Raw genomic sequence first — 14985 nt, forward strand, 5'->3', positions numbered from 1 at the left:
TTATTAGAAGTTACTATCTAACTTAAAAATAAAGGGATGGTCACAAAACTCTAGTAAAGTGGTTCATCTTTTTCTGTCCCAACATACAAGGAGGGTTACTATTACATTCCAATTAACAGTAGTGACTCAGTGGATCAGGTCTGTCTAAGATCAGTGGGGAGTGAAAGGGAAAGTGATAGTGTAAAAAACCACAGCTGATTCTGACAGGTTTCAATCTCCATGTTCTTGAATAGAATCAATTCTCTGCTACAGGGGCTGGCAAACTTTGCTTAAAGGTTCAAATAGTAAATATGTTAAGCTTTGTGAGAAATACAGTTTTTGTCTCGAGCACCCAACTCTACAGGGTAAAAGCAACCACAGACAATGTAAACAAATGGGCATGGCTGTGTTCCCTAAAACTTTATTTCAGGCAATGAGCCAAACTCAGCTGACCATAGTTTGCTGACCCCTGCAGTAAAATGGATAATTTATTGAAGCAGCTGTTTGTGATACAGGTCACACTAAAAGACTGTGGTTTTTATCTTCTTAATTAAAAAAAAAATACCCCCATATTCATAAAGCAGTTTTGTGACAACAATTTTCATAATAGTTACTGTTCTACTAACAAATAACTCCACCCTTAACCTCACTTCTAACTCTCCAACTCTAAAACAGACATTGGTGGCCAGGTACAGTGTCTCACATCTGTAATTCCAACACTTTGGAAGGCCAAGGTGGGCAGATCACTTGAGCGCAGGAGTTCAAGACCAGCCTGGGCACCACAGTGAGACCCCATCTCTACAAAACTACAAAAATTAGCCCAGCGTGGTACATCACACCTGTAGTCCTAGCTATTCAGAAGGCTTGGGTGAGAGAATCGCTTGAGCCTGGGAGGCCGAGGCTGCAGTGAGCCAAGATCACGCCACTGTATTCTAGCCTGGGTGACAGAGCGAGATCCTGTCTCAAAAAAAAAAGACGAAAGAAAAAAGACAATTGGTTATAAATTGCTTCTGTTTTAAAGGAAAACACTACCTTTTTTCCACTGAGAACTGAGAATTTCAAGGCTATATGGAATCCTATATATTTAGTCAAAACTCTATGCTGAGAAGAAACAAATGTACAGTACTGATAACATATGTAACTTGCTAGTTAAATGGTGAAAGGGACACTCTTTGAGGTAACATAATTATCCCAAGATAATGTCTCATATACCAGATTAAATACTATAATTGTAGCTTTTCATGACTTTTCATTAGCATGCCCCTGCAAAATCTCATAAATACAAGACTAAATTTATTTTAAAATTACTAAGCTAAAATTCTTTTTGAAATAGCATGAAGTTCAAACTCGTGCATTCTACTCCTATTCTCTGACTCATAATAGGGTATTTTTTAAAAAGAAATTATCTGCTTACTTTCAAAAGTTCATATTCAGAAACAGAAACAAGACCCCTGACCTAGAATTCAAGAAATGTAATTCTGCTAAAATTCTATATAAATCTAGGCAAGTCACAAACTCTGTAGAGTTCCTTCTCTATAAAACAGAAATAAGAATTAACGCTCTAACCTAGAAATCTCTGATGATCAAAGGAGATTATGCAAGTTTAGAGATTAATATTAACTATCAAACGAAAGCTTTTAAATCTGATATTCCAAACTCGAAAAATATTTAAAAGGTTAGTCATTAACCAAACTAGTATTAGTCATTATGTTAAAGTATTTTAATTGTCTTTTCCTAAATTATCTGTTTCCTAAATATCAAAGCTAATGGTACTTTAAATTTTACAATGGAGAAATGGGGACAAAAATCTTTGTAATTATTACTATATACAGTACTATATACAGCTATATCATTATTACAAAAGAGTAAGTTATTGACCAGGCACGGTGGCTCACGCCTGTAATCCCAGCACTTTGGGAGGCCAAGGTGGGCAGATCACAAGGTCAGGAGTTCAAGACCAGCCTGACCAATATGGTGAAATCCCGACTCTACTAAAAATACAAAAATTAGCCAGGTGTGATGGTGCGCGCCTGTAATCCCAGCTCTCAGAAGGCTGAGGCAGGAGAATCGCTTGAACCTGGGAAGTGGAGGTTGCAGTGAGCCGAGATCATGCCATTGTACTACAGCCTGGGCAATACAGCGAGACTCTGTCTCAAAAAAAAAAAAAAAAAAAAAAAAAAAAAAAAAAAAAAAAAAAAAAACAAGAGAAATTATGATTAGAAGGGGATGGTGGGGGACAGACTACTAGGAAACATAACTTAGTTTTGTTGAGTTTTAAGAACTAATCATCTTTCATTTTCAATTTAATGAGAAACTAAAATAAGTTTGAAGGTGATGATAAACTTACAAAATTAGATTGAATACTAATAAATTCAACACAACTTTCATCTAACTCACACATGGCTATGAGGAAAGGAGGAAGAAAATTTCTGAGTCTTAGGAAGAATGTATACACTATAAATATACTTCTAAGGAGCCAGCATATACAAAAGGATATCTAAAAGAACAGCTACTACTAACCTTGAAGGCTAAAGATACTTTATAAATTTACTCACTGCCTCACTTAAGGTTTTAACCCTTTCTTGGGAGGCAAGCAAAGAATGACAATCCTAGCTGAATAAAATAGAAAAAAAGGAAATAAACAGATCGTGAGCCTTATCAGTCTGAGGTACAAAAACAGAACTACAGCCTGTCTCTTTTACCTCTTAAGGGTACTCTCTGATGAAAAGGAGAGCGATCTGGCTGTCTGCATGGTATAGTATGATGGCCAGGAGTTGTCCCTGCAACCTTTTTTGCATAACCAGAAAAACACAGGAAAGTATAAGCCTCATATGAAGGTTTCTAAACTAGACAACAATCAAGATCTGATTATGTAGTAATCAGCATCCACCCTGCAATACAATTATGTATGAGTCTTCCTTACAAAAAGAATATTCTCAGACTGTGACATACCAGAATCATCCATCACTGCAATAGCTTGCTCTGCTTTATGTTGCAGAGCTAGAAGTGCAGCCTGCCGTCCCTGTAGGGCTCTTAGTTGCTCCTGTTGTTGTAACATTCTTTTTAATAAATCATGTTGTTTCTTCAAATTTTCTATCTCTTCCATAGGCTCCTGCTGAGGATCTCTGGCCTGGAAAATAAGACCAACAATACTTGTATCTGACTATTAAAATCCATGTTGCTGTTTCAACTATCAATGGCAAAGTATACACATTGATAACAAATTATTAAATATACAACCCTAAACATAGTTTTAGTAGACATCAAGAAAAAAGAGTAAGAATAGAATGATGACACAGAGATATATAGCCACTTAAGAGGTAATTTCACAGTAAAAAGCTATAGGAATGAACAAAAGGAAAAGAAAGACATACAAAACATAAAATAAAAGGCCAAGAGGGACACACACACACAGACACACACACACACACACACGCACACACACACACTGAAAAATCTACACACACACACATACAGTGAAGAATAGACACACACACACACACACACACACACACACACACACACACTGAAGAATCTAGGCCCCTACAGAAAAGCAGGAGCACATTATACTGGGTTAATGACCTGAAAGTCTTGTAATCCCAGCACTTTGGGAGGCCGAGGCGGGCAGATCACAAGGTCAGGAGTTTGAGACCAGCCTGACCAACATATGAAACCCCATCTCTACTAAAAATACAAAAATTAGCCGGGTGTGGTGGTGCGCGCCTGTTATCCCAGCTACTCAGGAGGCTGAGGCAGGAGAATCGCTTGAACCCAGGAGGTGGAGACTGCAGTGAGCTGAGACTGTGCCACTGCACTCCAGCCTGGGTGACAGAGCAAGACCCCATCTCAAAGAAAAAAGAAAAAAAAAAAGACTGGAAGTAATATTTAAAAACAACAACAAAACCTAGAAAGCAGGCACACCTACTATTTCTAACAAAGGACTGAAATTTTAAAAATACATTTTTTATTTGATAATCTTATGTAAAAAGAATTTAATTTAATCACATCACATTATCAGACATATAAGAAAATAACAAATTTTATATTCTATATCAAAGGCACCATTATTTTCCTCTTAAATTATGCTCATTCATCTGAGTCTGATGACGTAAAATGGAAGTAACTACTTCCAAATTCCCCGAAAATGCTAGGAGGTTATCACCTAGTCTAAAAGTAGAGGGATGGATTAAATAAGTGGCATTTACAAAAAATGATGAAATTTTAAGTGTTAATCTTGAAACTATTCAAAATGTAACCCAACAAGAAAATGGAAAAGCAAAGCAAGACAAATTTAAATACAACCTGGAAACAATATATTACAAGCTAAATTATACATTGAAATGTATACCGTAATTGAATTTTTCATCACTGATTTATCTTTTAAAAAGTCTTTTATTTTAAAAGTTCAATGATTTTACCTAATATTTACACAAAATATTTCACTTTTGTTTCACTTAGTCAATTTTAAATTTGTACTGCTAACAAATTTTTGTTGGGTTATGTAAATTTTAAATAAACAAATGACTAAAGAGAGCAAAGAAGTTCAAAGATTTCTTTTGAAAGTAAAAATGCACTGATCTACACTTGCTATGCACATTTGATTCCCGGAGAAATTATGGAGCATGCAGATGGGCTCAAGAGAAACTCCCTTCTGGGTGACATCCTTTACAATACTACATAAAAATTTCTTTACCTCCCCAAGTAGAACTCATCAGTATTGTGAATAAACATGAGTAACTGCGGTAATATTTTACACTGTGACTTGGAAATCCATAAAATTAGTAAGTAAACAAATAAGTACATGGCAAAGAGTTAAATATTCAAGAAAGTTATGATCAAACAGGAAGTTGGCTATAATTAGATTATTTCATGTAAACATCTGAGGTGACTAGTCAGTGCCTCTCTATCCTAGACTATCTCTAGACTTCATGAACATGGGAAACAAACAGCCTACCTGGATCTTGGTAAGCCAATTATTTATTAGAGGTTTTTCTGTTGTCTTGAACCTCTAATAAACTGAAACTTTTAACAAATTAAGTACTGTTTACTCAGTTCTCTCCTATCCTATATAAGGGGAGTTACCTTGTAAATATTTACATCCATTTCTGTGGAAATTCATCCTAGTCTGGCTTATTTCCAGACGGTTTACATCTTTAGGAAAAAAAAAACTTTGAAGGGTAGGGATAATTATCAACAGCTAGCCCTCTCAGAATGCAGCAAAAATAATTTTATAATGATTTCATCAAAGTCAACAGTAAAATGTAAAACCAAATCAAATAGGTACAGATATCAATGGAAGGAGTAAAAAAAAATCTCTCCAGGTTGATCAAATACTCCTCTAGCAAAGCATAAATTTAATTAGGAGAAAAAAATTACGCAAATGAGAAAAAAGCATACTGTTTAAAAAGTTCTTTAATCCTTATTAGTCACAAAACTGTGATAACCTAATTATAAAGAATTCTAGGCTATTAAATACATTATCTTCAGATTTCTCACTAATCCAAAAATGAATTCTCAACGATTTTCAAAATTAGTGAAATATTACTACTCAGTAACTTTCACATTCATATAAACATTTCAGACTGATGCTCAGAAAAACTGAGCCAACAGATGGGAGTACAGCCTATGATGAAATATACAGAAGAGGAGAAAATAAAAATATCTAGGTAGGAGTAAGAACACACCAGGAAGATGGCACCTGGAACAGAAATCAAAAAAGGATGCTAGGTGTATATTAATTCTTCAAACACATATTTTTCTTTAACCTTTTTTTGAAAAAGTCACTTTCACCAACTACATTTTTAGTTTACAGATTAAAAAAATAACTTAGGCATCAAACCCTGAGTTGTAAATATGTAGCAGTCCAATTTCAGAGAACTCTCAATCTTCCTTTCCTCTACTCAACTGAGGTTCTCCTAGTAATTATTAATGGATCCAAATGTATTTTTACAGCTTCAGATAATTATGTACTTCAATTTCTTCACGTGAAGGGTGAGGAACTGTAAGCCCAGAGAAGATAAAGTTGTGACTTATCCAGTGTCAGTTAAGGGAAATCAGGTTCTTAAGTTCTAAGTCTTCTTTATGTCATACTAGCTGCTCCAAATTATGTGCTGGGTTCTAAATACAGAATTATAAGACATCATGTCTGAAGAACCATAGCTGGTTTAGAAGACAGGGCAAGGTCACACAAAATAACTAGCAATGATGAAAATAATGGCAAAACACAAGTACAAGGTACAAAGAAAGCTTATAAATTTTAAGAGGTGAGATTAAGTTGGGGGTCATGAGTATAGGAAAACAATGAAGGCATGGCTACTCGTAGAAGGGTTTCTTTTGTAAAATTATGCAAGATGTCATCATGTCTTAAAATATTTCATAAAGTGGAATGTGCCCTTGGTAGGCAGCTCTAGAATATCAATCATTTCATATCATGCGTAAGTCTCAAGGTTGCTTTCAATCTTGAATCTCATATAAGACCCTCAACTGTATTTTCTACTATTCTAACAGAATACTACATTTTGAAAAGATTCTAAGGAGAAAACAGGGTTGGGGTGGTAAGAATGACAGTTCCTGCAGAGCAGAGAAAAAATAAACACAAGTGGTGGGAATTAAGATTTTTTCCCTGAAGAAATTAAAATGATTTTACAAATAGAATACTAACAGAAAAACAATGAGACACCCTTATGAATCAAGAAAGTCAAATGGAAATAAATGCCAAGAATTCAAAAAAGAATAATAATCACTTATAAGGATATTATTCAAAGAAACCTAAAAACAGAAAAGTTGTTTTAAATTATATGTAATGCCTTAAGAAAAAAAGAACTGGCAGATACTGTATTAACTGTTAACTCTTAAATTTTGCTTGTCACCATTCAGAAGGATTAAAGAGAATAAAATTCCAAAGGCTACCTATTATGCTTCATGTTTATTTGCTCTTCTCCAATGCCACTAGTTTTTAAAACAATCAGCTACTTTATTTACTCTACTGTTGAGCTGGGGCACATTTTACTTCATACTTGATATAATAAGATTCCCATAACTAATTTCAAACTGTGCTCTCAAATTCTTGTAGGAACCAGAAAAAATAAACAAAAAAAACTGCCAAAATATCTACAGGTTAAGTTTTATCATTTGTAAATAGCCACACACACCAAAAAAAAAAAAAAAAAAAAAAAAAAAAAAAAAAAAACCCATGAAATAGCTATAAAATGGGAAAGTATAATCCTAGGTAATAAACCAGTAATAAAACATATGAAATTAGTCTTACCTACACTCAATTAAAATAGTACTTTGCTCCTGCCAACAAATACGTGCACTTTTATAAATGGTATTTTTATTCACTCTTTTTTTTTTTTTTTTTTTTTTTTTTTTGAGATAGAGTCTCGTTCTGTCACCCAAGCTGGAGTGCAGTGGCACGATCTCGGCTCACTGCAACCTCCGCCTCCAGGGTTCACGCGGTTCTCCTGCCTCAGCCTCTTGAGTAGCTAAGATTACAGGCGCATACCACCATGTCCAGCTAATTTTTCGTGTATTTTTAGTAAAGACAGGGTTTCACTATGTTGGCCAGACTGGTCTCGATCTCCTGACCTCATGATCCACCTGCCTCAGCCTCCCAAAGTGCTGGGATTACAGGCATGAGCCACCATGCCCGGCCTATTCAAACTCTTTTATGTGGAACTACAAATAGTTGTCTTTAACTCTATCTGGAATGCCATTATGCAAATCATGGAAAATTAAAAAACCATTTAAACACTGCATAAAAAACCAGCAAAAACAGAGGCAACCAAGTCAACTGGATAATTTTTCCAAAAAAAGGAAATGAAAGGGGTTTCCAAAAATAAAAATATAACCCAAAAAATCTGACATTAAAGTACCATCTAAATTTATTTATTTTTACTTATTTTTTTTTTTGAGACGCAATCTCACTCTGTCACCCATGCTGGAGTGCAGTGGCTCACTGCAACCTCCACCTCCTAGGTTGAAGTGATTCTCCCGCCTCAGCCTCCTGAGTAGCTTGGATTACATGCGTGCGCCACCATGCCCAGCTAATTTTTGTATTTTTAGTAGAGACAGGGTTTCGCCACGTTGGCCAGGCTGGTCCCAAACCCCTGACCTCAGGTGATCTGCCCACCTCAGCCTCCCAAAGTGCTAGGATTACCGCGCCTGGCCCCATCTAAATTTATAAACACAAATATCAGAAACAAAGGGCAACTGACTGCTGATCGAGGTTTAAGAACGTGTTATAAATTATATTCGCAATTTATAAAAAAGGGCATAAATTACATTTCAAAACCTTTGTTAATGTAAATTAAAAACAGCTGACAGATATAAGCCATGGAGAGGTATGTAAGAAAGTAGAAAGAAAAACACTAAGGGACAGAATTTTACTAAAGCAAATTACAGTATGACAACTATATTAACAATACATAAGAGTAACAGCAACAACAGAAAAGCAAATAAAGAAGAGGAAATATGAACAAAAGAAGTGCTCATTTAAAGACTTCCCAAGTTAATATTGTAAAGTATACCTTTGAGGGAAATCCACGTTTTCGGCTATATTTCCTATTAGGCCTCAGTTCCCTGTCATTCTGAGGTCTGTCACCTTTCCCTTTTGGACTTGTAGTAACGTCAGTGTCTGAAACCTGTTCTTGTGAAGCTGAATTCCCTAGTTTGTCCTCAATGCACGGCCGAATTCTCAGACTAAAAGATGCCTCCTCCTTTATTAAATAGTGTAGCATATTAATTTCTTAACACAAACTCCTGTTTAACATATAAGCCAGCCTTGTAAAACAATTTAAAAAGTACCAGTCCACCTTTCTTTAAAAAAAAAAAAAAATACATCAATCCACATCTCTCTCCAAGTGGCAGTAAACTTAGTCTTTTAAGTTTTCTGTAGACTTGACTTGCTTACTGTAACTAATCAAGTACCACATCCTGGGGAATTTCTACACTACACAATTGTTAAAGCACATTTTTAACATTTATTCTGCTACATGTTATTAGTCAACTTTCATATCATGATTTTATATTACGAAAGAAATTGTCATCACAATGAATACTTTATATAAATTACAATAAATCTATGCAAGTTCCCACTCCTCCACAACAGAATTCCTTTACCCACATTGTCCTAACCCTTCGATTTCTGCTGGAACCTAAGGAAGAAATTATGCCTACCACCACTGTAAATAGAAAAAGAATTTCCCCACAGTAAAATCCGTTCTTCAACAACTGTTTGGATTAGGCTCTCTAAGTATCTCCTGTTGAAAATAATGTATAGAAAAGAAATCCAAATCACCTCTTCAAATTAGGAAGGTCCGGGAAGAGAAAGGAGGCAGGTTCAAGAACTATGCAGGTCAATACTAATAGGAAACAAACCTTCAAATTCCTAATGCTGAATGGCATTTTGAACACCTCAAAACCCAAAGAGATACATGTTTATCCTCTCAAAACAAAAGCTTTACTAGTCTGTAATAGGTGTTAAAAGTTTAATAATGCACGGTTACAGGCACACCTGTTTAAAATGCCTAAAAACACCCTAGCATTGAACCACATGAAGTTTTAGAAATCTTTCCTCAAAGTTTTGTAAATTACTATTTTTCAGAAAAACAGTACTTTACTTCACAAATTTCATTTTGCCAAGTCAGCAATTACAGCATTTTTCTCATTGTGAATAAATCACAATGTAAATGCTATCCTGTCCCATTTACTAGTCTTTCTCTTGATTTTTCAGTCATCTGGTTTTGCTCCAGTACTAGGATAGAGCCCAAGAAATGAAAAATTCTAATATCCTTAAGGTGTCCTCAGTGACAAATGAACTTGGTTATTTCCAAAGACTATATGCTAAGTAATCACTAATGTTGCCTATTGCCCTTAATTCCACCATCAATTTTAACTTGCTCGATGCTTCTTAAAATTAGTGAAGCTTTGCTTAACAAAACAAACTACAAAAACAATGTTTCTATAAACTGAAGATCAAAAATTACATTTTCAAATCAACCATTAAAACTATTTTTAGCGTTAATAAAACGTAACTTCCGGGTTTAAATACAGAAGAATACATACAGCATTAACAATTTGAGGGGTTCTTCCCTGGAATACACTTTTCATTAAGGAACGCCTATAAAATAACATCTTGAAAACTGGGAGAAAAACTTAAACCTTCATTTCCAGCACTTTAATTACCAAAAAGCCGCTTACCGTGGTATCTGAAGCCTCAGACTGCACATCTATGTTTAGCGATGTGCTCTCAGCTACAGAACCAGATCCCACAGCTGAATCTATAGTCCGAACATCCTCCTCCTCATTTTCTCTAGCCTGAAATATTTTAGTGGTATAAATCATACAACTATTAAAATGGGCAATAAATTGTTATAATGGATGGCAAGATTTTTTGAAAATATGTTAACTCCTCTGGGGTGGCATCAGAATGTCATCGGTAAATATACACTGAGATACTACAAAAATAACTCAGTATGTTATTTAAAAAGCCTAATACTTACAAGGATTTTTTTAAGAAATTTCATATATGACTTCTCTTGTTCTTTAAGGTGATCTATTAGATGAGTAAGGCGCTCAACATTAGCAGATCTCTCATTTTTCTCTACAAGATCTTCCCGCATGGAACTAGCTTTAGTAATATAATCACGAATTTGAACAAGCCTGCTTACAATCTGCGGGGGAAATATTTAAAAAAAAAAAAAGCATGAAAGTACACAATACATAAAACTGAGGATAATTAGTTCAATAGCAACAGTTTTACAAATTTTTATTTCAAAGATAACCAAAGACACTTGGATTATTGTGTGAATTAATACATGCAAAAAATCTGAATCCAGCTTAGATTTTAATCAAAACATAATTGGTAATACTAAAAACTCCAATCACTGTCAATTCAAAAATAAATTTCAAAATTTTAATCTACAGTATCTGAAAAATTTTACTCCTACAACTGCATACTATTTTTTATATAAACTTTCCTAATGTTTACATAATATTGTTAAAAATTAAATGTATTACAGTTTTACAACTACTTTTCAAAAGAATATTGCCATTTTAAAAAATTCCTACAAAAATCTATTAATCACTTTGCTTCCAATTCCCCTTTGCTAACAACTGGCAATATGCTATTTTGTAAATAAACAGAAGCCTTTAAGTAACCTGAATATGCCATTTCTAAAATTTTTTTGGATAAACAGAAATTTACCCTATTTTAAGTAAATGTGGCAGATTAACGAAGAGGGTCAGTGAAGCACTTTGATTCCACCTAACTAAAATTCCTGTGTGCATAACCTAATTTTCTAAATCTTAATGTTCATATTTTGAGGTCTGTGAAAAGAATGAGCAAAAGAAACAAATGTTATCACCTGGCTGCTCTCCATTGCAGGTTCTCCCCTCCCATCTTCTTCAGACACCTGACAGTTTTGCAAGAGGTCATTACTTAAAGCAGAAGCAAACAACTCTTTACACTGTGCTGATCCAATTGTTTCTCTGTTTGGGGGACTTGTAGATGCATCTTTGCTCTTGTTAGTATTAATCTGCATAGGCAAAAAGTTGAAGGGCTTTCGGTTTTCACTAAGCTGACGTTTGTTGTTAGCAGCTGTTGCTCTACCTTGGGAATCACTTCCAATGCTTCTCTATATATGAAAAAGAAATCAGATCACACAAATATTAACCTTATGACAAAATTTTGTTTTAACCCCAATGTTCTTAGTTTCGGCATCAGATACTGATTCAGAAATTGCACACAAACAGCTTTGCAGTAAGACCTGAAAGAGCTTTGGCTCTGTAAGTCTTTCACTACAATACGAAAATGTGATTAGCATTTTCTAGACTTCACTTTGTTGAGACAATTCAACCGATGAATATGAACAAGATTAGTGTAAATGAAGTACAATCTGAGTACCCCTTATCCAAAATATGTGGGACAAGAAGTGTTATGAATTTCACTTTTTTTCAAATTTTGGAATATACGCATAAACATGAGATATATCCTAGCAAAGAGAACTGTCTAAACATAAAATTCATTTGTTTCATATGCACCTTAATACACATAAGCTGAAGGTAATTTTATAAAATATTTTTAAAAATTTAGTGCACGAAACAAAGTTTTGACTGTGTTTTCACTGTAGCCCGTCACACAAGGTCAGGTGTTAAATTTTCCACTCACGTTGGCACTTAAAAAGTTTTGGATTTTGGAGCATTTCAGATTTTCGTATTAGGGATGCTCAACGTGTCCTAGGACCATGGATCACACTTTAACCCATATTGCTTTTTATTACTTGCTTATAGTATTTTTATAGGCTTTGGACCCAATGAATCAATGTAATTAAAGTTGTGTCTATATGAAAAACTGTCTAAAAAAGTATTCAGCTCAGTGCCTGACGTACAGTTAAGTGTTCAATAATTGATAAATAGATATAAATGATACATGATCATTACCAACATCATTATCAGACTTGAATCTACCTTTCTACATTTTTGGAAATGTGTGTGTCTCTATGACATATAGATCTGACAGTGAAATATTTGTCAAGAATTTATTATCGTTTCTACTTACTTTTAGATGTAAACTTTATTTTGGTGGTTATAAATAGAAAATAGTTTCATTCTACACTTGAGGTAACCCAGCACATCCCAAACTTAGCCAATGATGTATATACTAAACTGGAACTTTCCATTACTTAATACCAATTTTATTCAGTTACCAAAATGCAAAATTTAGTTTTATAGTAAAATCACTTGAGTTAGTCATATAACACAGTATAAAGTCCAGAAATGCATATCTTTAGCAAGTTTAGAAATGGGACTTCATTTCCTTCTGAAGAACACAGGACCATCCCCAGTGATTAAAATTCTTTCCATAGGCACAGAAACTTTTTCTAAAAATTACATAAACAGCTCAATTTTTAATTCCTAAGACAAATTATTTTATCCATTTCAAGTATTTCTCACAGTAATAACTTGATTTTTAAAAATAATTCACAAACCTGATCTAAATCACTGAAGTTTATCCGCTGTTTCAATTTCTCTAATTCTGCCTGCTCTGGGACAGACATCTGACTCATGTATCTACTGTGTGGGAACGTATGTGGAATCTTTGTTCTTCGCCTTCCAACTCCTGGTGATGACTCCGGAGAAATATCATTAGTTACTCTTTTATCACTTTCTACACCAAACTTTTTCTTATTCTTTTCTGATGATCTATTTGCTTTCTTCTGTTGGGCACCCCAATCCTTTAAAAAAGTAAAAGCAAACATTAACCTGGCCTCTATCAAACCAGGAAAATAGTCTGGGATAATTAAAAAGTTTTGGTCAGTTTTAAAATTAAAAAAGACAAAATATTTTTGACAGACTTATACTCCTAGAGACAGATATTTACTTCTATGAACCCATTTTCCCCTCATTTTACATCTACCCTTAATTTTATAGCCCATCCCTCTGAAACTAATTATTTTCTTCTCAAGATCACTAACAAATACAAATCCTCAAATGTCAACCCTAAAATCAATCTGAATATTTCCAAGAGGATTTTTTTACATTGTGATTTTCTATTATAAATAGTGAAATAAATTACAGATACCTTTACTGACCTCCTATAAAGTCAGTATGTATCAAAAAGAGATCTGAAATCGAATCAGCCTAGGTTCTAAAACTAATTACTGTTTTCTGAAAAAACACTCCACTGTGTGACCCTAGGCTATTTATTTCACTTTCTACAGTCTCAGTTTCCTAATCTCTAAAATACTGTCACCTTCAAAATAGGATTAAAAATAATTAGTACCTAGCATTCAGCAAGCAATAAATATAGCTATTATTTTTATAGGTAAAAATGTACATAATAACAGCTAATATGGAGTTACAAAAAGTGCTTATAGTTTTAACTAGAAAACATTTTTATTTACTTAGTTATACCCACATAACCTAATTCATTCAACAAAAAGGTCTGTAAATTCCCACTTTATCCAATTGGAAAATTCTTTTAGTTACTAGTATAGTAAACCACTTGGGATATTTTCCTTATTTTAACAAAGCCCCCTTCTTTATGAATTGTCCTTCCACCCAATCTATGAGTGAATATTCCTGCCAACCTGTTACACTACTTACCTCACCCCACCCTCGCCACAGAAGACTGAAAAAAGAAACACGTATCTAATCCAAATTAGGATAATCATACTATAAAATTTCAAATTGGAACTAAGAGGTAACTAGTCAGTACACAACCACACCCAAAACTAAAAACTTTAGAACGATGGGACAGCCCCAGTATATCACATGGACCAGAGGAGAGAGAAAACTGGTCTGTAAAGAGAAAGTTGTGTTACGCAGATGCACTCAGAAGCAGAGTGAGGGTGGTAAAAACATAATTCTTGATAATTTCCCAATTCTTTCTCCCAGTCCCTTCCTAAAACCCAGCTGCATGCCTTAAACATGGTTTCCATAAAAAATACACTTTTACATCTTTATATAACAGTAAATCTGCTTTGGGGCTTAAAAGCTAACTCAATTTGATTTCCGTGTCTTCAATTAATATAATAAACGGCCCAGGGTCCCTTAATATCTTGGCCAGCAAGTGTTTACAAAAAGCATCAGTGAGTTAAATTTGGTCAAGGGGAAAACTGCATTTTAAACATTAACAGCCAACAACACACCATGAAGAGTAAGGTATCATACCATATTGTTGAGCCTGTCATCAACATTCTCATTGCTCCAGTTTGGTAAATCCTGATCATTCATGCCATCTTCAAAGGGACCTCCTCCTGTGGCCATACTGGCTTTAACAATTAACTCTCTGCGAAACAAGTTAAGAACTGAGCTTTATAACACATAAAAAGAAGTTCAATTTTTAAATCATTCCATGAAGTTTAGCAATACAATCCTTGAAGCACTGATTTTTATGAACTAAAATGAGGCACTGTCAACCCTATCACAGACAAATTGATTTAGCTGTGACAGGCATATTATGATTAAAATGAGTTAGGTAGTTGGAATGACAGAGAAGGAAAG

The 14985-nt window shown here is 34.4% G+C and overlaps 1 protein-coding gene across 50 annotated transcripts in view; it reads right to left on the reverse strand.

Moving 5' to 3' along the window:
• Positions 1-14985, reverse strand: part of PCM1 (pericentriolar material 1) — a 106819-nt gene that overhangs the window by 79264 nt on the left and 12570 nt on the right. For 17 of the 50 annotated variants that reach the window (XR_010114481.1, XR_008659039.2, XM_055286821.2 and 14 more), the window contains 7 exons: positions 14653-14770; positions 12969-13214; positions 11346-11615; positions 10482-10652; positions 10180-10296; positions 8508-8696; positions 2932-3109 (listed from right to left, as the gene is read on the reverse strand). Coding sequence is in view for 48 of the 50 variants with exons in the window: in XM_055286821.2 (XP_055142796.2) it covers positions 2932-3109; positions 8508-8696; positions 10180-10296; positions 10482-10652; positions 11346-11615; positions 12969-13214; positions 14653-14748 (1267 nt within the window). In the remaining 2 variants the exon portion in view is untranslated. The remainder of the gene's footprint in view (positions 1-2931; positions 3110-8507; positions 8697-10179; positions 10297-10481; positions 10653-11345; positions 11616-12968; positions 13215-14652; positions 14771-14985) is intronic. The other 33 variants (XM_055286913.2, XM_055286917.2, XM_063613020.1 and 30 more) reach the window with 3 other exon arrangements.

The sequence above is a fragment of the Symphalangus syndactylus genome, chromosome 1 (genome assembly GCF_028878055.3).
Source record: "Symphalangus syndactylus isolate Jambi chromosome 1, NHGRI_mSymSyn1-v2.1_pri, whole genome shotgun sequence".
Taxonomy (NCBI): Eukaryota; Metazoa; Chordata; class Mammalia; order Primates; family Hylobatidae; genus Symphalangus; species Symphalangus syndactylus.